Source organism: Vombatus ursinus, unplaced genomic scaffold (assembly GCF_900497805.2).
Source record: "Vombatus ursinus unplaced genomic scaffold, bare-nosed wombat genome assembly UNPS02014817.1, whole genome shotgun sequence".
Classification (NCBI taxonomy): Eukaryota; Metazoa; Chordata; class Mammalia; order Diprotodontia; family Vombatidae; genus Vombatus; species Vombatus ursinus.
This window is the reverse complement of record NW_020954595.1, coordinates 1,794,750-1,818,132: the sequence shown is the minus strand read 5'-3', so window position 1 is coordinate 1,818,132 and position 23,383 is coordinate 1,794,750. Positions and strand designations below refer to the sequence as shown.

Here is a 23,383-nt window from a genome sequence, read left to right as displayed (position 1 = left end):
TCTATCTAAATGAGTTTTCACAAACTGAATCTAAACTCTGGGAGAGTCTTGCTAATTAATGGCATAATTTAACCTTCAAAGTTTCTCATGACCTAGGAAGTCTGAGGCAGTTTATGATAAGGCTAGAGAATGGGAGTCCAAGGCAGGAAGACCAAGGCACTGCTCCCGCCCTGAATCCATCCTGGCTACATCACCCAAGACACTTGGCTGCAAGATGCCAGGGTGGCATAGGGGTTGCTCAACTCAGGAAAAGTTCCCTAATAAATACAATGAAAACACAAGTCTAGTAGTGTCCATTCAGATGCTAGGAAATCTTACACCAATCTAATTCAAGTCAGGTATAATCATAACAAAAAGTTATCCCTCCTCTTCCCCCAAAACACTGATAGTTCTCTTAAACATTTTTCTTCTTAATAAAGAGCAAAAACTTATAGTTAAAATATTAAATATACAATTTTTACATTTAACCCAAGCTCTACTGAAGTTTGTTGCTGTTTAGTTGTTTCAGTCATATCCAATTCTTCATGACCACATTTGAGGTTTTCCTGGCAAAGATACTGGAGTGGTTGGCCATTTCCTTCTCCAGATCAATTTACAGATGAGGAAACTGAGGCAAACAGGGTTAAATGACTTGCCCACAGTCACCCAGCTGGGAAGAGTCTCAGACCAGATTTGAACTCAGGAAGATGAGTCTTCCCTAACGCCAGGCCCGGCAGTCTATCCACTGCGCCACCTAGCTATTGCAATTAAACTAATATTAACGAACCTAAAATTTAGATGAGCTAAACAAACTACTAGAACTACTACCAATCCATGTGTCCTTTTAGGGAGGGTAAATGTGGTCCTGGTATCCACTGGTGGCATAGCATCTTTTCCATCCACCCTTATTTCAGACAAAAAAATGACCAAAAATTTGTAAATAAGATGTTTTCATACAAGATCCTAAAAGAATGGTCAAAGAATTTTTTATTCCTATGCATTATTATTTGGGATCCAGAGCTGCCACTTTTGTCGTGAAGGTCATTTCTTATGGTGTGTTAAAATTAACTCTCTCAGTCAGTCACTCACTTATTTTTTATACAAGATAAGGAACCAGAGGGGGTAAACAGAATTGCTACTAGGTCTAGGAGCGGTAAAATTCTGGACAAGTCCTCTCTTTGTTTCTTGATAAGCCCACAATCAAGTTAGACTCCGTGACTATCTTTTGGCATGTAAATGTTTCTCCCCTCAATTAGCTCAATTGTAAACTCTCACAAGCCAAGCTGTGAACTGTAATTCTCTTCAGTTTATCTTGGTAAGGCCAACATAACTTTGTGAGAAATGTTAGATCCTGCCTCCCCTTAGTCAAAAGTTACTCCTCTGTCTCTCTACAGATGTAACTGAAGTCTTGTGAAGCCTCTGATACAACCCAGGTTTAAGAAGGATTGTGGGTCTGCGGTTAAGCATAATAACAACTCAGGTTTTTCCTCCTAGATCTGTGTGTTGGGAGTTTCCACAGGCAGCAGTATCTATCAACGGACCCCAGTATTTCTACAACACAGTGAATGAAGTTGTACAGCAGGAAAAGACCCAGTCTTTCAGATGACACATTACTCCCCATCCTCCTGGCCTCTGCATGCATTACAGCCTGTTCAGTCAATACTGGCCACTCAGGAGCCACCTCCAACCTCACCCTCCTCATCCCACCAGGACTCTGTATTTATTGACAGATAGGAACGTTATGGTCTCCCTTATTAAAAGCAAGGATTGTTGTTTCTTTATTTTTATCTATAGTGCTTAGTACATATTGGAGGCACTTAATAAATGTTTATTAATTGGTGGCCTTGAAGTCAGTGTAACAGCCATTTTACCTCCAGTGGGAAAATACTCAAGAGTAGAGCAAAATTTCTATTACAGATTACCAAATTCACTCACTCTTAAAGAGAAACTAGAGCAAGGGTTCCCAGGCAAGGCAGGTGAGCGATCAGCCTATCTCCAAGTCAACTGTCAAAGTCAAATTTTCTTGGTTTGTGGAAGGCTGCTGCAAGAAGGCATCTTGGAAGACTCAGTTTACTGTCACTTAAAATATATAACACTGGAGGTTTTCCAAATTTTTCCTGTCATTTTAGTTCACTATAAATGCACAGTCTTAACAAATCAAAAGTCTTGGATAACATTTAAAATGAATTGCAGGATTTTCCTAATTTAGATGATCATATTAGGATGACCAAAACTGCACTATTCAAAAAAGAGATAAATTTCATGAAATGCTAGAACTCTTGATCATAATACAACTTTTCACATAATATTGTTATTATACTCCACAAAAATGAAGAGCAATTTGCAAATTAAAAACATAACTTTTTTGTTGTTGTTTTTTAGGCAATTGTAGTTAAGTGACTTGCCCAGGGTCACACAGCTAGTAAGTGTCAAGTGTTTGGTCTGAGGTTGCATTTGAACTCAGGTCCTCCTCACTTCAGGGCCAGTGCTCTATCCACTTCACCACCTAGCTGCCCCAAAAACATAACTTTTGGAAAAATAGTTCAGTTGAGTTACTCAGGCCAAAATCATTTATCCATAATTTAACTCATCTCTTATTCAATCTAATTTTGGAAATTTACTAATAAACTGCTATATTACAATTACTTTGATAAAGTATTTATTAATCTCCCAAGTTTTTAACTTGCATCAAATGTTCCAAATATCCTTCAAACATAAAACTTTTATTCAAATTGTAGGCAAATACAAAAGTAGGGAATAAATTAAAAACGATTTAAAGAGGGGAAGAAGATTACTTATATTTTATGTGGCACTTTCTTTTAAAACAAAATCAAATCCCACCAACTGCTACAGTAATTACGACTGATTTATCAAAGCAAAGGTAGGGGGAATTTAAGATTTGTCTCACAGGGCATTTCCTCTCCCATAATGGAGCTGGGTTTCTTGATTAAATTTAAATTGATGGCAATGGCACATAGGAATCAAAATAATTATCTCCTGAATCACCTGAAATTGTTTTTCCAATACTTTGAAATAGAAAGTGCAATTATTACTCCAGTTAACCAAACTAAAGCTCAGAGATCAAGTGATTTGCTAATTCTAAGCTAATGTCAGAGATAGAATTTAAACCCGACATCCAATCAACAAGATTTATTAAGTGCCTACAGGCACTTGGGATGGGGGGGGGGGGAATAACAGTCCCTGACCTCAAGAAGCTTATTTCCTATATAATTCTCGTCCACAAGGCCAGTAATCTTTCCACTGTAATACTGACTCCATAAAGAATAATTTAACAAAGAGAATTAAGTTACCAAAACAAAGTTTTACAAATAAGCAAGGCAGAATCATTTGGATAAGGATAAGATTTAACCTGAAAGAATAGCGGAAACGTGCCTAAAATAAATGATAAGAGATTTACTGTTACAATCACAGAATCTGAGAATGAAGGGTAATCCAGTGCTAGAAAACTAAAAGCCTCATCTTCAATTTATTACATCCAACAAGGAATGTGAGCCAACAAAGCACAGAGATCTTAAATTCGGAAAGAGGAGACACAAAGGAAGTGTGAGCCTGCTCTCCACAAGGAGATCTGGGAAGCTACTCCCTAATAATGTACAAAAACTTAAGTTTGATCCAAGTTTTCTGATCCTAGGAAAATGTAAGCTAAACATTGTCTATTCTTGCTTTGAGTTACCAGCACGACATATGCTTAGAGACAAAGGAAACTGTACTCATATATTCACATCAGTCAACTTTTAGAAAGAGAGTTCAGATGAGATTTGCCCAATTTAAACTGCACTGTAAAGACTGCTGCTTTTACATGATCTAGTGATCAAATACATTTCAATAATCCAAGAATAAAATACACAGTTAATTAATCCTTTGCAGACTCTCATCCATCATAAAAGTCCATTTAAAGCATTAATAGCACTATACAAAATTATTCCTTCAATTAAACTACCTGAACAAAGGATAAGTGTTGAGACAGTCTTACCTGTGCTCCTCTCTACGTTAAAGCTGTTAGACCTAAAAAGGAAAAAAAAAATATGAAATGTGTTAAATGATTTTTAGACCCCTATTTTAACTCCAATCAGTATTATTCAGTTTAGTGTGATTCCACAGGGCTAGTGATTATTTCTGTTACAGTTGTCTTTTAATATACATTTAGTCAGTCTATTCATAAACATTAGTACATATTTTACATATCTTAGAGAAATTTTAAGTTCATTTGCTTAAACATAAGAACCTCCACCCTTTTTTCTTTTTTTTTTTCTTTTTGATGAGGCAATTGGGATTAAGTGACTTGCCCAGGGTCACACAGCTAGTGAGTTTCAAAGGCCTGAAGCCAGATTTGAACTCAGGTCCCCCTGACTCCAAGGTCAGAGCTCTATGCACTGCGCCACCTAGCTGCCCCTACCCTTTTTTCTTGATGAGTAAGCGCCCGAACCCATCACGGCAGAGATGACATACTGATATGGAAGTGATCGAGTCCAGAATGGATGGGATTTCCTAACGATATGGACAGTCTCCCAACTATTTTTGTTGTGCCTCAACATGAAGTGGGGAATACCCTCTAATACCCAACATAAAGAGGCACCATCCTATGACCACTTACTCAGCAGAGAAGACCTAACCCTTGCCTTGCCTGTCCTATGACCATCAGCCCCTCCGTAGAGTCAAGACAGAGGTTTGTCAACCAATGAAATTCTTCATTTTGCTCTGCATCATCTGGGTATCAAGCACTGTAAAATTAAGACCCTGGAGGAAGGGAGCATTTCAGATCATGAGGATGATCTGAGGTCCCATTCACTGAAGGAAGTCCAGTCCCTTTAATAAATGGTTATTGGCTCAGAGCTCTGCCTCAGTTTCTTTTATTGCAAATCAGACATTTCTGGACATCCCCCACCTCCCCATCCCTGTTACTTACAAAGCAGTGGTATGAATATTTGTTTTTATTGGCCAGGCCCACCATTTTTGTAGCATCCCCTCAGCCTCTGCCCTTTTTAAGTGAGGGCCAGCCATATGCCAAGCCCCTCCTAAGTGTGAGGCAAGGAACTTAAAAAAGGTGAACTGGACTGAACACAAAACCCATATAAGCCAGGCTTTTGGATTGTTAAGATGTTCCCAAGAAAGCAGGAGGAACGTGGTACGTATCCAACAAGGTATATTCGATAGAATATGGTCAATACAGACAACAGTTATAGTACATGATGGCCATTTCCAAGTAAGATCATTCCTAGGTGGGGAGAAAAACAAGGAAGGGCTTCATGGAAGTGGCATTTGAAGATGAGTAACATTATGACAGATAGGAATATCAGGAGATCTTTCAGCTGGAAAGTACAAAATTTATTTGTACCTTACATTCCTGCTTAGGAAAACTGGACTTATGATGTAGTCTGGCCACAGAAAGGAGTAAGTAAAGAGAACTGTGAAATCAAGCTGGGGAAAAAACCTGTTAGAGGCAGACTTCTATCAGTTGCTTTCTTGGCTTTACTTCTCAAGAAATAAATCAAAAACTCAACTTGGACAGGCTAAATGGTCATAATAATTTGATAACAAGATCAAGCTAAACGTTTTGCTTGTTTCTTTTGCCTTCAATGTCATCCTAAAAGAACTTAGTTTTATCAGTGTCCTTTCAATTCCCAGTAGTATTCAAAAAACAATTATTTCTTCAGTAGCTATTTGAACCTCCCAGGCAGCACTGTCTCATCCACAATACTCTTATCATTTGCATTATTTGCTCTAAAAAGATGATTAATGTTCTCATTTGTAAAGTAAATGTCTTTTTCCAAGGAGAAACACTACAGCCTCTTAGATTTTTAGACTGGTATTCCTCAGATCGTGAGAATGAAGAGGCATGTTTATACTTATTGATACTTGCACGGATTCATAATCGAATTTCCATGAACATTTCCTCCTCTAGTACAGTACAGCTCAAAACCCATTCATGTGGTTCAATTCCTTTCCACAGACTCCTCTCAAAAGGATCCAGCCATACTAGAAGTATGTTTTCACAGGTGAGAGCAGTAAACTTTTGCGGTCTTAACCCTCACTTTGACTACATCAAGGACTTTCCCCATACCTCTGTTTCTAGTCACACATGTCATTTCTTGTCTTTTGTGCCATTTCTCAAATGAGTCATGACTGGTAATAGTTAGGGATAGCCCCTCATAACCAGTTTCAACAGAATTGTTCGAACCAATAATGTTGTTCTTTCTAGACTCGAAGCATAAAAGTTATTTTACATCTTCAGATCTTCAATCAATCAATAAGCAATATTAAGTATACTGGGCACTCGGTTAGGTGTCAGGCATGTAAAGTCTATTAATTTTTTCAAAACTTCTGGGTTTGCCATGATTTAGGATGCCAAACTGCTGGCTGCTGGATAATCAAGGTTTCACCTGCCTAATTACAATGTCCCTGACCTCAAGGAGCTTATAGTCTGGTTGAGAAGATTTAACAAGCAAAAATCTAGCATAAGGTAAAGCACATGATAAACGCTCAATAAAGCAGAATAGGAACAAGTAGCTTCTAGAATCTATCTTCAAATTACCCCCGCAGTAAAAAGAAAAAATGTTCCCTGTGTTCTTAGACGATAATCAGTACCAGAAGATTTTCCATCATTAATTTGTTTAGCCAGTTCTCTTTCCTTGTCTGAGAATAGATTATTCAACATCTTTCTTGATCAATTCACAATGTGCTATTGTCTTGAACGTTACATACTCTATCCATATTCCTCCATGTCTGCTGCATTCTCAATTGTTAGTATGTAACTGAGCGTGGTTGTTTCTGATAGCTTTTAAAATTTCTTCTGATTTGGTTGAGTTCTTATTGTTCCCAAGCCATTCTACTGATTTGATTTTTTTGTGCCCTCTTCTTTTTAAATAAGTTGACTAAAGGTTAATCAATTTTGTTAATCTTTTCAAAGGACTGGCTCATACTTTTGTTATTTCTATAGTCCCTTTAATTTCCAGTTTATCTCCAGAAGGAGGGAACAGGAGGTATATTGTAGAAATTTTGGTGACATAAAACCATATATAAAATTTATTTTATAAATGAATAGAGACATATATATAATAAAGACAGGAAATGTAGCATAGCACTCAAATAGCATGGGTGCTCAAATCATCTAGATAAATTCAAGGGACAACCAAGAAAAAAAGAAAAACTAGAAATGGCTCAATAAAGTAAGTACTCATTTCTTTAACATAACAAATATTTACTGAGTATCTAGCGGGTGCGTAAAACAGCATGCTGAGTGCTATACTTAAAAAGTTCACAGCTACCATGCACAAATCTTCTCTTACCTCAATGTAGTTAAAAACTTTGGAGCTGGTACATCATCTTTATAAGCAAAAGATACAACAGCATACGGACACACATGTCTTGGTCTTCGCCTTAGCTCATCAAAGCCATATTCATAAAAGTAATACTAAAAATGAAAAAATGTAACATTAGCTTGATTTAAAAATAATTCATTAGTAGAATAAACTTCTACATTAAATTCACTATCAAGCCCACTTCTAAACAAACAGATACACTGAGAGGGTGCTTGTGCTGCCTGGATATAAAGAGTCACATCATAAGCCAATTAGAGGAAGATGGAAGAAATTACCTCTCATGTCTATGAATGGAGAAGAGGTCAAAAGCAAACTTGGGACAAGATCACAGAAGATGAAATGGACAAATCTGATTACATAAAATCAAAGTGTTTGTACACAAACACTTTATATACAGCAAAGCCAATGCAGCTAATATTAGCTAATTCAACGGAGAAAAAAATCTTTGCAGCCAAGTTTCTCTGTTAAAGGTCTCATTGCTAAGATAAGGAAGTGACTAAAACATATAATAAAAGCAATTCCCCAATTGACAAATTGTCAGAAGATATTAATAGGCAGTCCTCAGGTAAAGAAACCAAAACAATCTATAGCTATATGAAAAGATGCTCCAAATTACTAATAATTTAAGAAATACAAATTAAAGCAACTCTGAAACCTTATCTCCTACCCAATAGACTGGCGAAGATTACAAAAAAAAAACCAGCAAATACTGGAGAGGCCGTGGAAAAACAGGTATATTTATGGATTGCTAGGGAAAATGTGAATTGGTAAAGCCGTTCTGGAAAGCAATCTGAAACCATGCCCTCAAAATTAGTCAACTGTGCATACCATCTGTAAGCTAGCTTTCCTATAAGCCTAAACCACAAAGAAATCAAACAACAAAAAAGGGTCCTATTATCCACAAAAATCCTTATAGCACATCTTTTTTTTTTGGTGGCGAAGAAGTAGAAACTAAGGAGGTGCTCATCAATTGGGGAAGATCTGAACAAACTGTGGTATATGAATGTAAGAAATGAAGACATGATTTCAGAGAAACCTGGAAGATTTGTATGAACTTATGCAGAGTGAAGTGAGCAGAACCAGAAGAACAATACATATATATAGCAACAACACTGTTAACAATCAATAATTTGGTAATATTTAACAACTCTGTCAACACAATGACCAACAATGATTCCAGAGGACCCATGATAAAGAACGTTATCGACCTCCTTAAAAAAGTTGACAGACTAAATAGAATGAGACATATTTTTTGGACATGACCAATATAAGAATTCTTTTTTTAATGATGGGTAAGGATGCATGGAAGGGAGAAAAATAAATGCCTGATAATTTTTTCTGTGATTTGCTCTGGAGTCCCTAGTAATTAGGGGGCAGTTATTTTTAAATGTCAGTGGCTTAAATTTGAATTTCATAAAAGGGTCTACAGATAATTTTACAAAAGTCTGCTCGACCTATAACATACCCCAAGAATGATGATGATACTACTACTACTACTACTACTACTACTACTAATTTTAAATTTAGAAGCATTTTAAGATTTTTGAAGTACTTTCCCCACAAAAGGAATAGGTGAGATAGGGAGGGGAAATATTACATCTCCACCTTATGGATGAGAAAACAGACTTGAGAGATTAAGTGACTTTCCCATGGTCCAACAAAAAACAAGTTTCTCAGGCAAGATTCAAACCCCAGTCTTCCGGCTCCAAATAGTAACATAACTAACGATTATTTATGTAAAAATAATTTATAAATTTACAAACCATTATTTATTTATATTCATGAGAGAAAGTACACCAGAAGCACCTTCTCCCTTGGTATTGGTGGTGATGTGGTTTAGGGGTGCTAGGACCCCCAAAATATCACTGTACAGGGCACTACCACCTGGAATGAATTCATGTACTTCAAACAGTCTTCCAGTCAAGTGGTAAAGTTTTACTGAGATGCTCTAAAGCAGGTTAAGTTCTTTAGGGAACTTGAAAATTAACAGGGGTAACACAAAAGCTTATATGGAAAAAGGGACAGTGGAAAGAATGCCAAATATGCTAATTAGGTGGTCTGGCATAGGATAAACGAGTGGTCAGTCTTCAAAGGAATATGCAGGAAATCCAGGTGCCTTGGCACAAGTGACAGTGGTCTGGACTTCTGGAATGTATGGGGAAATTCAGAAAGTCAACAGAGCTATCCCTGCTGATACCAGATATTGGGAGAAAAGGGACAAGAGAGTTCTGTCCACACAAAGGACTGTCAGAGGTATGTTCCTTAGACACCAGGCGCTAAAGACAGCAAGCACTCCTGTGCCTGCACTCACAGCTTCACAGCTTCATCTGAGGATTTACAGGGCCAGGTCTGTATGTGCCTACAACAAGGACAAAATTTCTCAGAGGGGCCCACTGAGACACTAGGTTGCTTCCGGAGACATAGTCTTTTCCTCTTGGGGTCCAGGTCCCATCACCCCATCAGGGGCACTCTACATTTCTGAAATGGAGTACAACAAGACGGTTGACTATTCAGGCCTTGCTATATACAGCTGTATAATTAATAGATTCTCTATATTTTTGTAGGTGGATTTCTAATTTTGCTTGAGAAAAGGCAACTTGTCAAGGTATTCCTGAAATCTCGTGAGGTAAGGAAAAAAGAACAGTTCAGTCCAAATTAGGGTTAGTGTGAGATATAAGGCCATAGTCTGTTTCTACTATCTCCATTTGGTTATTCATAAGCCACGGATTCCCTAAACACCAAGGCAGGGGAGTGGGGAAATGGCAGGAGGGACAAGAGTACAAACACCAGCACTTAAAACCTAAAAAATGATTGTTGTCCGCTTTAAAGTACCAGGGACAACCTTGGAATACTGTACATATAAAATGATGCTGCCATTATTCAAACATTCTTGGAACTGCTCTTCTAAAACTGCCTTCAAAACCAGTTTATGAGCCACATAAGAAACTCAGCAAGGTGTAGTCACATCTTGTGATGACCCACCTTATTCATCACATTTGGCTACAAAAAGACTCAACTTTTTTCAAGTCAAGTCCAAAAGATAAGGGTTTTGCACCACTAAGGCTAATCAAAGAATATCAAGGCAACTCTAACCAAAGAGTCCCAAGAATGTTTGCAAGAAGAACAAGTACATACAGGTATACCTCATTTCATTGCACTTCGAAGATATTGTGTTTTTTACAAATGTTTGTGGCAACCCTGCGTTGAGCAAGCCTATCTGTGCCATTTTTTCAACAGCCTGTGTTCACATCATGCCTGTATCATATTTGGGTAATTCTGCACTATTTCAAACTTTTTCATTATTATTATATCTGTTATGGTGATCTGTGATCAGTGATCTTTGATGTTACTATTGTGATTGTTTTGAGGTGTCACAAACCAGGCCCACATAAGACAGTGAACTTAACTGATAAATGTTGTGCGTATTCTGATTGCTCCAGTGACTGGACAATTCCCCCATCTCTCTCCTTCTCTTTGGGCCACCCACTCCCTGAGACAACAATATTGAAAATAGACCAATTAATAACCCTACAATGGCCTCCAAGTGTTCAAGTGAAAGGAAGAGTCAATCCACGTAGGAAACTTCATTGTTATCTTATTTTAAGAAATTGCCACAGCCACCCCAACCTTCAACAACCACCACCCTGAAGCAGCCATCAACATCGAGGCAAAACCCTCCACCAGCAAAAAGATTCTGACTCACTGAAGGCTCAAATGAGGGCCAGCATTTTTTACCAATAAAGTATTTCTTAATTAAGGTGTGCACACTGTTTTTTTTAGACATAATACTATTGCACACTTAATAAGACTACAGTATAATGTAAACATAACTTTTATATGCACCAGGAAACCAAAATAAATCATGTGACTTGCTTTACTGTGATATTCACTTTAATTCGGTGGTCTGGAACCGACCCACAACATCTTCAAGGTATGCCTGTATAAACAATCTCCCAAGTCACTACTTTGAATGGAACAACACTCACTTAAATATTTCAGTTCTCAAATATATAGTTTCTTATTTTTTTTTTAAGCCCTTACTTTATGGCCACACTTCATATAACAGCAAAAACAAATCTAAGTAAATTTTTACATTTTGCTTATGTAACCTTTTTAAACAGTCTGTAGTGATCATGTATAGTTGTGGATGCATATGTCAGTCAAGGACCTGAATTACTCTCAAATTGCCACAATTTAAGCATAAGTTTTTGAATTTTCCTATGAATTCAATCACTAGCATGGACTCTTTGGAAGACAGACAACAGACAAGTGATGTCTACCTCAAGGAGTTCATGATTTAGTTAGGAAGGCAAGTCAATCCATCTCATGAACCGTTAAAGGTTTCATGGAGTTCAAGTGAACTGGGCCTTCAACAATGCAATAGGGAAAAAAAAGTTCCAATGGCAGGAGGAAGAGGAAGAATGTATTACTCATAAACTACACTAGCTTGACTGAATTGGAGAAAAGAGACCAGATTATGAAGGCCCTTGAATGAAATGCGTAATGTTTAGAATTTTATCCTACAGGTAATGGGAAGACATTGAAGATTTTTAAGCAGAGAACTGACATGATAAATGCACTAAGTTGGAAAACTAATCTAACAGCAGACACATTGAAAGTGGGGAAGCAATAGGCCAGACATGACATAGTATTGGCCTGGACCAAGGTGGTGACAGGGGAAGCAGAAAGTTTAATGGGCTAATTTCAAATAAACAGGAATTCAATTCAAAAAACAACTGATTCAATATGAAATAAAGCAGGAATCATAATACAACACAAAGAGCCTAAGACTTGGGGTCAGAACACCTCTAAGATTGAACTCGGCCACTAACATTTCTGGTGGGATCGCTGAGAAGTCACTTTTCTGGGCCTCAGTTTCTTCATCTGTAAAAATCAGAGGGTAGAACTAAATGATCAATGACCTCTAATGTCATAACCAGCTTTGACCATCTGTAGTCAGTTAACATCTTGGGGTAGACAATCAGGCAAACAATCTATACACATACCTGAGTAAGCTCAAAGGCCCTGTAAGCCAACAGTGAAGTAATTCTATTTGCATTCTTTGACACATGACACTCATGCTTTGGTGTTGGATCCAAAGAACTTTTATTTGCTGCAGATTCTGTATTTTTTACACCCATGGGATCATATATGCTTTTTATTTTCCCCTTAAATAAAAAAACAAAAAGTTTACAAGTGCAGCTTACTCTTACGACAAAAGAGACAGACCGCATTAGTTAAGGACCATGTGCAAAGTACTTGCTGAACACAGGATCACCAGGCAATAAATACCTAGGCATTTTTTTAAAGTGCACTGGTGACAGTAAAACTTTTAGCCAATACAGAAGCTAAAGAATGAAAATGTGAAACAGAGGAACTTAAGAAATTGCATGAACTCACATGTTGTCAGACTTTTAATCAGTTATGCTGATTTTTTCCTTTGTTTTTGTCTTTAAAAAATACTATGTCATATGGGATGGTTCTTTGGGAGGGGGAAGATTATGGACATCAGTAACATAAGAAAAAACTTATTTTAAAAAACAATTTACTTGACCCCATATAATAAATCATCAAAGAAGATGAACTTCATCTATAGTGCTTCCTTCATGACAGTGAACTATTACCAAAATACTGTCCTTTCTCCTTCATTTTTAAGCAGTGAAAAGGAGGAAAGTAAGTAGTTTACAGAAGGCTCATTAACTCTGCTTAGTAAATAAAATGTTTGGCTTATAGTTAACAACGAAGAGACTTCCAAGTATCTTAATACCAATATCAGATATCTGGAACCTGAAAAGCCATCAAGATTTTAAATAAACTTCTAGAACTTAAGTCAACTAAATGAGGTGCAGAGTTGAAGTTACCTTTATTATTTTAAAAATAATAACATCACCCGTTGCCCCAGCTTCCAAAGGATTAGCTTGTAATAAATCAGCATACCTGGAAAGATAGATACCTAAAAGGAATACAAATTTATAGAATGAGTATTTTAAATCTGCATTCAACTTCAGACATAATAAACCACGAAAAGGGGAAAAAAATACAATCCTTCTAACAAAAGAAAAAAATCCCAATAACTTTAAATTTTGAAGGATTAAAAAAAAAAATCAAATGAAACCTTTTTAACCCCTTGACTGTGATTACAAAGGGGAGAGTGGCCCAGACTAAAATATGCCCAAAAGAATTATCTCTGTTCTATAAAATCTTATTTTAGTAAACATAAAGAAAAGAATAAGATAATACTAAGAAGCAAGTTGAGATTTCTCAATGTTAATTTTCTCCTTCAGTTATTCTGTAAGCCACATTACTTTTTGTTTTTTAAAAATATACAAATACAGGTATTTAAAAAGAAGCTAACATTAAAACATTCTGAACTTCTTAAAAATAGTTAATGTGTGGGATGGCATAAAGACTAAGAAAACATTAAAGATTACATTGTAAAAGGGGCAACAAAGTAAACAATAAAAAAAATTACCCATGGAAGGGCTGCCAAGAATTGTTATTTTGGACTGGCCCACCTGTATGCCTTTTTCACATATGCCTTGTACCTAAAGTAAACAAAAACACAATCTTATGTTCATAATTAAGATAACAATATTAACAGAATAGATCAAGTGTTAACTTATAAAAGTGTTAACTTAAAAAAGATGACAGGCAGCAAGGATGAAGGGAATGAATAAGGGTTTTTTGAGGATAGGGAAGATACAGGCCTGTGTGTAGACAGCAGGAAAGCACTCCATAGACAAGGAAACTGAAAATTAGCAAAAACAGGGATGACAGAGGGGCAATCTGTCGGAGAAGACAGGAAGAAATGAGCTGATGAACTAAAATATTAACTATACAGGTTATCCCAAAAGTCTCAGTATAGTTTTAAGCTCAATTAACACTTAAAAACTGCACTAAAATTTGAGACACCCTGTATATTTATAAGGAAAAAAAATGAGCAAACTCAGACATTCTCTTCTTAGCCCATGCCAAGTATTCAATTTGCAATCCTGCCACTTATCCATATAATTCCTAGGAATGAAATGGAATGTCTTCCCTCCCCTCCCCCCCCCAAAAAAAACACTTAGGGAAAAAGAAAATCCCCCTAAAGAGTTTCGAAACACAAAGATTAGTAGTTCTGCTACATGTATATTCTGATATAAAGTCCTTGCGTTGAAAAACTTCTATGAAAAAATGTGGTGATGTTTGTAAAATGTGTTCAGTAGAGAAGCCTTTATCCCAGGATACATCATAATAAGCAGGAAGCAAGAATGGAATCCAAAGGCCACAAAAGTCGACCATCTAAACTTGACCTCTGAGCTTGAAAAATAAAGCCCTAACACAAAACCCATGTCAGAACAGATAGGCAGAGGCTATGAGGCCTTAAAGTTAGTTTAAACTTGGGGCAGCTAGGTGGCGCAGTGGATAGAGCACCAGCCCTGAAATCAGAAGAGACCTGAGTTCAAATCCAGCCTCAGACCAAATACTTGACACTAGCTGTGTGACCCCAGGCAGTCACTTAACCGCCAATTGCCTAAAAAAAAATGAGAAAGGAAAGGGGAGAACTCTACTCAGGGTGGATGTACGTGGTAAACCAAAGATTCGCTTTGGGAGGTCTCAATGCAGGTTATGCTTTAGAGGAGGAGGACCCAAGTTCAAATTCAACCTCAGACACTTAACACATATTAGCTGTGTGACCCTGGGCAAGTCACTTAACCCCAATTGCCTCACCTAAAAAAAAAAAAAAAAAAAAACAACTTTGGGGCAGCTAGGTGGCGCAGTGGATAGAGCACCGACCCTGAAGCAGGAGGGCCTGAGTTCAAATCTGACCTCAGACCAAACACTTGACACTTACTAGCTGTGTGACCCTGGGCAAGTCACTTAACCACAATTGCCTAAAAAATAATAAAAAAATAATTTAAAAAAAAACACAAAAAAAGAAATGTAAGATAAAAAGTGAATAGATACATTTAAAATGTAAGGAATACAAAAATTTTCTTCTGGATTTTACAAGCAGGAAAAGTACCAGCTATAAAATAATATGTTACTTACCGAGTTCTATTACACACTTCAGCTGAAGAATGTCATTGTACCAAAAAAAAAAAAAGCCCCAGAAATTTCAAATTTGTTCTTCAGTAATTAAAATGCCCTGAAACTTAATTTTTAGTAAATGGATATACTCACCTGAGGTCGATCAACCATCAGAAATGCATAGGATTCTGCAAGTTCTTTATCTGAACGACCATCAAATCTCAGTTCTCTCCGTTTCTCTGTGAACTATTAAAAACAGAAGTCTATATAACCCTTCAGAGATGATGACTTGAAATAAAAATACTACTTCCAAAAATCTTCTATGTCGTTGAAAAGCTACCAGATTAGAAAGAAATCTAATCAGATGATTTTTAATTTTCTGAAATCAATTTTCTGTCACAATTTCTCTCTGTGTCTTATGAGACCGGCTTTGAGCCACTCATTACCTGAAGAAGGCTGAAAACCTGCACTGGCCAATCGAGGAGGACAATTGGAGCCCTTCTGGACTGAGGCAACAACAATTCTCTGTGAAGCTCCCTGAGTGAACCAGAAATCCTCCCGCTGTGTGTCAGCAACCACAAGACCAGATTAAGCTTGCACAGACATCCTGACTCAGGGGTACTCCCTTGCTTTATGGAAACTGTTATCTTGGTTAACAAAAGGACAGACGCCCTGAGTCAGAGGCACTTCCTTGCTTCATGGCTTTATAATCCCCTTCACCTAACCCCTTCGTGAGCTAGCGAAATAAAAGACTCACACAACCAAATTCAGTTTATCTTTCTTAGACCAAACCCTGGGGTTGACAGCCTCAGCTGCCATTCCAGTGCTATGCCACTAGACAGCCAGCCTTCCTTACCCATACTCACATTCCCATTAACACTACACAAGTATTTTCCCACTATCAAGAATATAATCTGCAAATGCTATTTTTTAAAAAAGAACTAAATGTAAAAGATATGGAAAGCAGTAATATAGTAAAAAATGGAACCGAAATGTTTAATAATAAAAGTACTAATTCATATAAAGTACAGTGCGGTTTTGTCCTTTACATGCTTTTTTTAATATGAGCTTCCCAACAACTCCATCACTATTATCAGCATCTTACAAAAAGGAAACTATGTTCAAAGAAGTTAAAGATTTCCCCTGAGTCACAATTACTAAGTGTCTAAGACAAAACTAGAATCTAGTTCTTCTAACAACTTATCCACTACCTCCTACCACCACTCCTCTAACACTAAGTAAACAATTCAATAAAGTATGGTATGTTAACATAATGGAATCCTAGAATGCAGTGGAGGTCACCAAGATGGAGTACTATAAAGAGCAATGGAAAGGTATTCATAAAATAATGTAAAGCAAAAATAGAAAAAACAGCACAATCTGAAACCATGAAAAATTAAAAGTGAATTCTACTAGAAACACAGCAACTGAGAAGTTATAATTTATGCTTTGAAATATATTTACAAGTAAATAAGCTGGAAAGCAAGTCTAATTGCTTATACTGATATTTAATAATTTCATAACAAATGATTTAATATTAAAATTTAGACCAGTCTCCAACTCTCACCTTAAGTCTATCTGCCTCTGTATCTATAAACCACTTCTGACTCATTCTGTGTATTTGACAATCTCTCAGCACAACTAAGTCTCTAAGGTGCAGAGATGGGGCTGACTTGCTTTGGTAGACAGAATCTGGTCACCTGGGAATTCCCTACACCAATAAAATTACAAGTTCAGTCCTTATCCCTACACAGACATACATAAAGGCAATAAGAGCAGGGCCCATATGTAACAGTTTTATATGCTGGGCCTAGTACACTGGGGTTCAATTGCCAAGTCTCTTAAAGAACCCTACCATACAACTATGAAATTCCAAAGTGGACATGTTACAGAGAGTAAAAGATCTTTCTCAGGGATATTGATAACTAAGATTTATATAGCACCTTTCCAACAACCTAGTGAGGCAGGCATTACTATCATCCCCATAGAACAGAGGATGAAAGGACAATGAGGTAAAGAGATTTGGCAAACTGTGAAGTCAACCTGTCTAAGTTTCCACTCAGACAGCCACCACCTTGGCTCAGGCCCTCCTCACCTCTCAGCTAGATTATGGCAAATGCTTCCTAACTGGTCTTTGGCCTCAGATCTCTCCCTGCTAGTTCATCTTTAAACACTGCTGTCAAAGTAATTCTCCTTGGTACAGAGTTGACCATGTCACTCCCTTACTCAATGAATTCTAGTGGCTCTGTATTACTCGAGGTTCAAAGACACACCTGATCACATAATTCTCCTACTAAACCAAGTCAAGGGCTTCCTATCGCCTTGAGGATAAACTCGGCTGTACAGCTTTTAAAGCACTTTGGCAAGCCGGCTCCAACCTGTCATCCCAGACTCACTGGAAAGTATCCCCTCCTGACCTTTGCCATCCAAACAAATTGCTCTCTGCTCAACATGCTTAGCCTAGATATTCCTCAGGGCTCAGCACCATGCCCACCAACCCCATATTGGTGCTTCATAAATACTGACTGTTTCCACGCCTCTGCACGGGCCACACTCCCCACCTCACCTCCTCCTCTAGAGTACTTCTCTCCCCTTAAGATGAAGCCCAAGCACAATCTTCTGCATAAAGCCTTTCCTTTCTGATCCTCCCAGCTGCCAGCCCATCCATCTACTTAACTTCCTATGGATTTGTATTTGTTCACATTCTATTTATCCTGTATATATGTATATAAGTATTAGTTTCCTCCAATAGTTGGTAAGCTCCTTGTGAGAAGAATTTGTTTCATTCTTTGTATTCGTAGCCCCAGAGTTTAGCAGAGGACCTGGAACAAATTAGGTGCTTAATAAATGCTTACTGATTGACTGACTTCCCAACCAAACAGACATCTCTTATCAAACTTCTCTGTCTGTGGAGGGAACCATTACCCTTTTAGTCATGGCAGTTCACAACCTCTCCATATCATATATGCAATCAATCACTTTTATCACAGCACACAGCCTGCATCTCTCCAGCCACCAGCCTAGTACAGTTGCTTAGCACCTCTTACCTAGATGGTTGTGACAGTCTCCTCATTTCTGCCCTGCCTCCATTCTCTCACATCTCCAAATCCAACTTCCACAAAACTGCCAGTTAATTTCCTATAATGTAGGCCTGACCATGTTCCTCTCCTACTCCATGAACTCCAGCAGCCCCTATCATCTCTGGGATCACATAAAACTCCAGAGCCTGGCCTTTAAATCCCCTTCACCGGCTGGTTAGAACCCCATAAGCTTCAATCCAGCCCAAACAGCTTCCCTGCTGTGCCTCATACATGACCTCGCAGCCTCTGCACAGGCTGGCTGCCAGGCCTGAAATGCATTTTCTCCTTACCTGGGCCTCTTAGACTCCTTAGTGGCCTTCAAGACAGTCAAGCACTACCTCTTCTAGGAGTCCTTCCCAGCCGCTGGAAACCTCCCCAAAACTGCACTGTACATACTCTGTATATTTATCTGCGTATATGTTGCATTCACAACAAAATAGAAGGTCTTCAAGGATAAAATTGTTTCATTCTTATCTCTGCTTCCTCAGAGCTTAGCACAATGGCTAACTCACATTTGTAGCAGTTTAACAATTCTACAGAAGGGGAGGCTAAGCACTGTGCCAGGCATTAGGACCTTTTACAAACATTCTCTCATTTGATACTTACAACTCTGCAAGGCAGGTGCTATTATTTTACAGCTGAGAAAACTGAGGCAAACAGGAGTTAAATGACTTGCCCAGAGTCACACAGCTAATCAGGGTCCTCGGCTGGATTTGAATTCAAGTCTTACTGACTCCAGGCCCAGTGCTCTGATGATTCCCACATCTCTATCTTGAGCCCTCTCTCCCAACTCCAGTCTTGTTTCCACTCGTCTATTGGATATCTCAAACTGGCCGTCCTAGAAGCATCTCAAATCAACGTCAAAAACAGAATTCCTTCCCTTCCAAACTCTCCCCTCTTCCTAACTTCCTTAATACTTTTAAGGACAGCAGGAGGCTTGCAGCCTCAGGGTCATCTCCAACTCCCTCTCCCCAACATTCATTCCATAGAGCCAGCGGCCAGGTCTTATCCTTTCCAACCTGACATCTCCAATGTAAATACAACCCCCACTCTGGTATCAAAGTGATTTTACTAAAGCACAGGTCTGACCATCTCACCCCTCTACTCTATAAATGCCTGGGACTCCCTATTATCTCCAGGACAAATATCGAATGCTCTATTTGGCATTTAAAGCCAGTCACCACCTAGCCCCTTTCGACCTTTGCAGTTTTCTTACATGACACTTCCCTCCAAAATCCAGGAGCAATGGTCTCTTTGCTGTTCTCAACATAATGCTTCTCAATCTCCCGTGGCCATTCCCCAGACTTGGAACCTCCTCACCTCTGCTTCATGGTTGTCCCAGCTTCCTTCAAAACTCACTTCAAATTCTGACTTCTTCAGGTGGCCTTTCCCAGCCCTACCTACTACTTGTGCCTTCTCCCTGAGGTTCCCTTCTATTTATATTACGTCTATCTTGTACACAGGGTTTCTTGCATGTTGTCTCCTCTATTAAAATATGAACTCCTTAAGGGAAGAAGAGATCACGTTTTTCCCTTTCTGAAACTTGTCTTGGGGGAACCACTAAATCCCTCCCTCTCTCCTATGAGTGTTACTTTCTTAATGTCAACTGTCTCATTCCAATTGAATAGATCACTAAGTATAACTAATCACTTCTGGAGAATCCCTTGGTATCATCTCAGAATATTTCACATCCAGGAGAGGGCCCAGACTTGTGGTTGCACTGGTAGAGGCAGGCAACTCCCTCTCTGCAACTTACATTCCTTTTCGGTTGTTTGTTTTAGTTTTGCTTTTTTTGGCAATTGGGGTTAAGTGACTTGCCCAGGGTCACACAGCTAGTAAATGTCAAGTGTATGGTCTGAGGCCAGATTTTAACTCAGGTCCTCCTGACTTCAGGGCCAGTGTTCTATCCACTGTGCCACCTAGCTGCCCCTGCAACTTACATTCTTAATTGCCTAAAGATGGGTCAAAAATCTGATGCCACAAACGTTTGAGAAGATGAAAGTTTCACTAACGATTTCTACAAGAGCAATTACTCAGATCGTGAACACACAGGTAGTCTGCAGGAGGCTAAAATTCCCCTAAAATTCTCCTTGCTCATATAGTTTTTAAACAAAGAACAAGTGAGTGCCAAGGTTTTACAGGTACTAATCTCTAAGCCATATGCTGATCCTCTGCTATTTGGGCCTTTTTTCTTTCTTTCTTTTTAAAGTACAGTACCATAACAGATTAGTAAAAACATTCTGTTAGCTCAAGAAAATAGGTTTGTATGACAAAATGGAGAGGTCACCTAGAGGTCAGGTTCCAACCTCCAAAAAGCTGGAGGCTGCTTCAAACAGCCAAACTCCATTTGGGATTGATACCTTCTCATTAGCACAGTGGTATCTAGTGCAAATAGAAACGGGGGCCACTAGTCCCTATAGTAAGGATCCCGGTGGGCTGCATAGTGACTTAGTTTTAAAATATAATATACATTTTATTACATTTTTATTTATTATGCTCATTATTTCCCAATTATATTTTAATCTGGTTCAAGTCATCCTTGGCAGTGTTGTGGGCTGCATGCAGCCTGCAGGTCACTTGTCTGACCCCTCTGGCCCAGAACACTGAGAGGTTCTGTCACAAAGCCAACACCTGCCAGAGGCGGAACTCAAACCCAGGCCATCCGAGCTCCAAGGCCAACTCTCCAGTTACTCTGTCATTTCCTACCTTTCATATAATAGGAAGATGTTTTAATTCAGAACTCAATCACTCCCTTCACTTGCCCATCAATTTGCAACAGAAGTCACTTCACATCTGGCACAAGCACAGACTTGTGCTTTCCACGTGTCATCATTTTCGAGCCATTCTTGGGGTCATCTCAGCTCACGGTGGCCCCTGCCTGCAAGTGACCCTTTCTGCAAATCTAAGACACAGTCACAGATTAAAGCTGGAAAGGAGCTGAGTGACCACTGAGTGGATGGGTTCTCCACAGGGGTCTCTTGGGCCCATGCACAGAGGGGTCTGTGACCCTGGAGTGAAAATAAATTCCAGATTTATCTTTTTCTGAGGAGGGGGTCTAGAGGCATCACCTGCCTGCCAAAGGGATCCATTATACAAAGATGGCTAAGAACCTCTGACTTCATCCAACCCACATCAGAAAAGAATCTTATCCACATCACAAGTTTTTTCTTACACGAAGCTTCAATGTAACTTCGTGCACTTTTTACCCACTGATACACTTCTACGTAACAAAACTTTCTGCACAACAAGCTTTCGAACACCTGACTTATCACATACTCCCTGAATTTTCTCTGTTCCAGGCCTCACATTAGGACATGATCTAGAGGCCCTCTGCCATCCTGGCCACCTTCCTCTGGATACCCTCCAGCTTAACAGTGTGGTTTCCATAACACAAAACTCCAGATGAGAGTCAGACCAGAGCGAAGAGCAATGAGACCATCGGCCTCTTGTGCCTGGAAAGGATGTCTCTCTTCTACAGCCTCAGATTCGCTTCCCTTCCATGGCTGCCATGAATTATCACGCTCCTATCTTTTGTTTTGTTTTGGTTTTTTGGTGAGGCATTTGGGGGTTAAGTGACTTGCCCAGAGTCACACAGCTAAGGAGTGTTATGTGTCTGATGCCGAATTTGAACTCAGGTCCTCCTGACTCCAGAGCCATTGCTCTATCCGCTGCGCCACCTAGCTGCCCCCTACACTCCTATCTTGAAGTTGGCTTTTATGCCCAGAGCTTTTCAGAAACTGCTCTCTGGCCAAGTTAGATTTGTGAAGTTGTTTCTGAACCGGTACAAGACTTTACATTTATCCCTAATAAATTCCATCTCATTTGATGAGATCCAGCGCTCTAGCCTGTCAAGAGCTTTCTGAATTCTGACTCTATCTAGAGTTAACTATCCCAGGGCTATGCCGGAGCCAGTTCCAAGCCTCCCAAGAGTCAACTGTTACATTTTCAGTCTGAGCAATTACACCCAAATATCATCAAGCACTCCAAATCAAGGCTGGGGTTGAGTATGTAGCTTTTCCAGAGAGACAATTATTAAAACATCATCAGCAAATTTCATAAACATGTAATCTACATCCCTTTATTCCAATCACTTAGTAAAATGTCAGAATACCTTGGGACTATGTTCAGATGCCTGGGGCACGCCACTGGAGACCTACATCTATGAGGATAAAATCCTGTTAATAACACTGAGTCCAGTCATTCAACCAGTTCCAAATCCATCTAACTATGCTGTGGTCCAGCCCACAAAACTCCATCTTTTCCACAATAATAGCATGAAGATTTTGAGAATTCATCCATTAATGAACTACCAGATAAGAAATTCTTCATTTTCTTTTTTTAAATTTATTCAAAGATTTTATGATAGTTTAAAAGGAGAAAATACAAAATATATTTCACTTACTTAGAAAGTTAGCAACTGTTAAAAATGTCTAATATAAATATATTTATTAAGAACTTACCTCCTTTTCCAAAAGTTCATTATGAACCAAACTAGCTCGTCTGTAGTTAAAATTAGCCACTGATCCTGGCTCAAGGTAAGATGAATGTAGAACTTTTAGAATATCTTCAAACTCTCGGGTGCCTGAAGTTACTGGCTGGAAAAGTGCTAAAAATTTTAAAAATAAAACAAAGGCAAACAGATTAGCAACTTTTTTTTTTTTTAACTTTTAGGCAATTGGGGTTAAGTGACTTGCCCAGGGTCACACAGCTAGTAAGTGTCTAGTGTTTGGTCTGAGCCCAGATTTGAACTCAGGTCCTCCTGACTTCAGGGCCAGTGCTCTATCCACTGTGCCACCTAGCTGTCCCCTAAGCAACTTTTTAAAGTATTTGTTATTAATACTTTTTTTAAAAATTAGTGGGGGGTTAAATATAAACAATTTTAAATAACATTGAAAGAAACCAAGATATACTAAGTCTTTTCTTCTTCACAAATCAAAACAACCACTTGACAATTCAGTGTGTGGCAACAGA

General features: G+C 38.6%; 1 protein-coding gene across 4 annotated transcripts in view; it reads right to left on the bottom strand.

Moving 5' to 3' along the window:
- TASOR (transcription activation suppressor) overlaps nucleotides 1–23,014 on the bottom strand; it is a 71,516-nt gene extending 48,502 nt beyond the window's left edge. For 3 of the 4 annotated variants that reach the window (XM_027835834.1, XM_027835835.1, XM_027835837.1), the window contains exons 1-7: nucleotides 22,873–23,014; nucleotides 15,486–15,578; nucleotides 13,792–13,864; nucleotides 13,181–13,272; nucleotides 12,326–12,487; nucleotides 7,287–7,411; nucleotides 3,974–4,005 (exon numbers count right to left, since the gene is read on the bottom strand). In XM_027835834.1, coding sequence (XP_027691635.1) covers nucleotides 3,974–4,005; nucleotides 7,287–7,411; nucleotides 12,326–12,487; nucleotides 13,181–13,272; nucleotides 13,792–13,864; nucleotides 15,486–15,503 — 502 coding nt within the window. In that variant the 5' untranslated portion in view covers nucleotides 15,504–15,578; nucleotides 22,873–23,014. The remainder of the gene's footprint in view (nucleotides 1–3,973; nucleotides 4,006–7,286; nucleotides 7,412–12,325; nucleotides 12,488–13,180; nucleotides 13,273–13,791; nucleotides 13,865–15,485; nucleotides 15,579–22,872) is intronic. The other variant, XM_027835833.1, reaches the window with a different exon arrangement.
- Nucleotides 23,015–23,383: the final 369 nt, after the last annotated feature.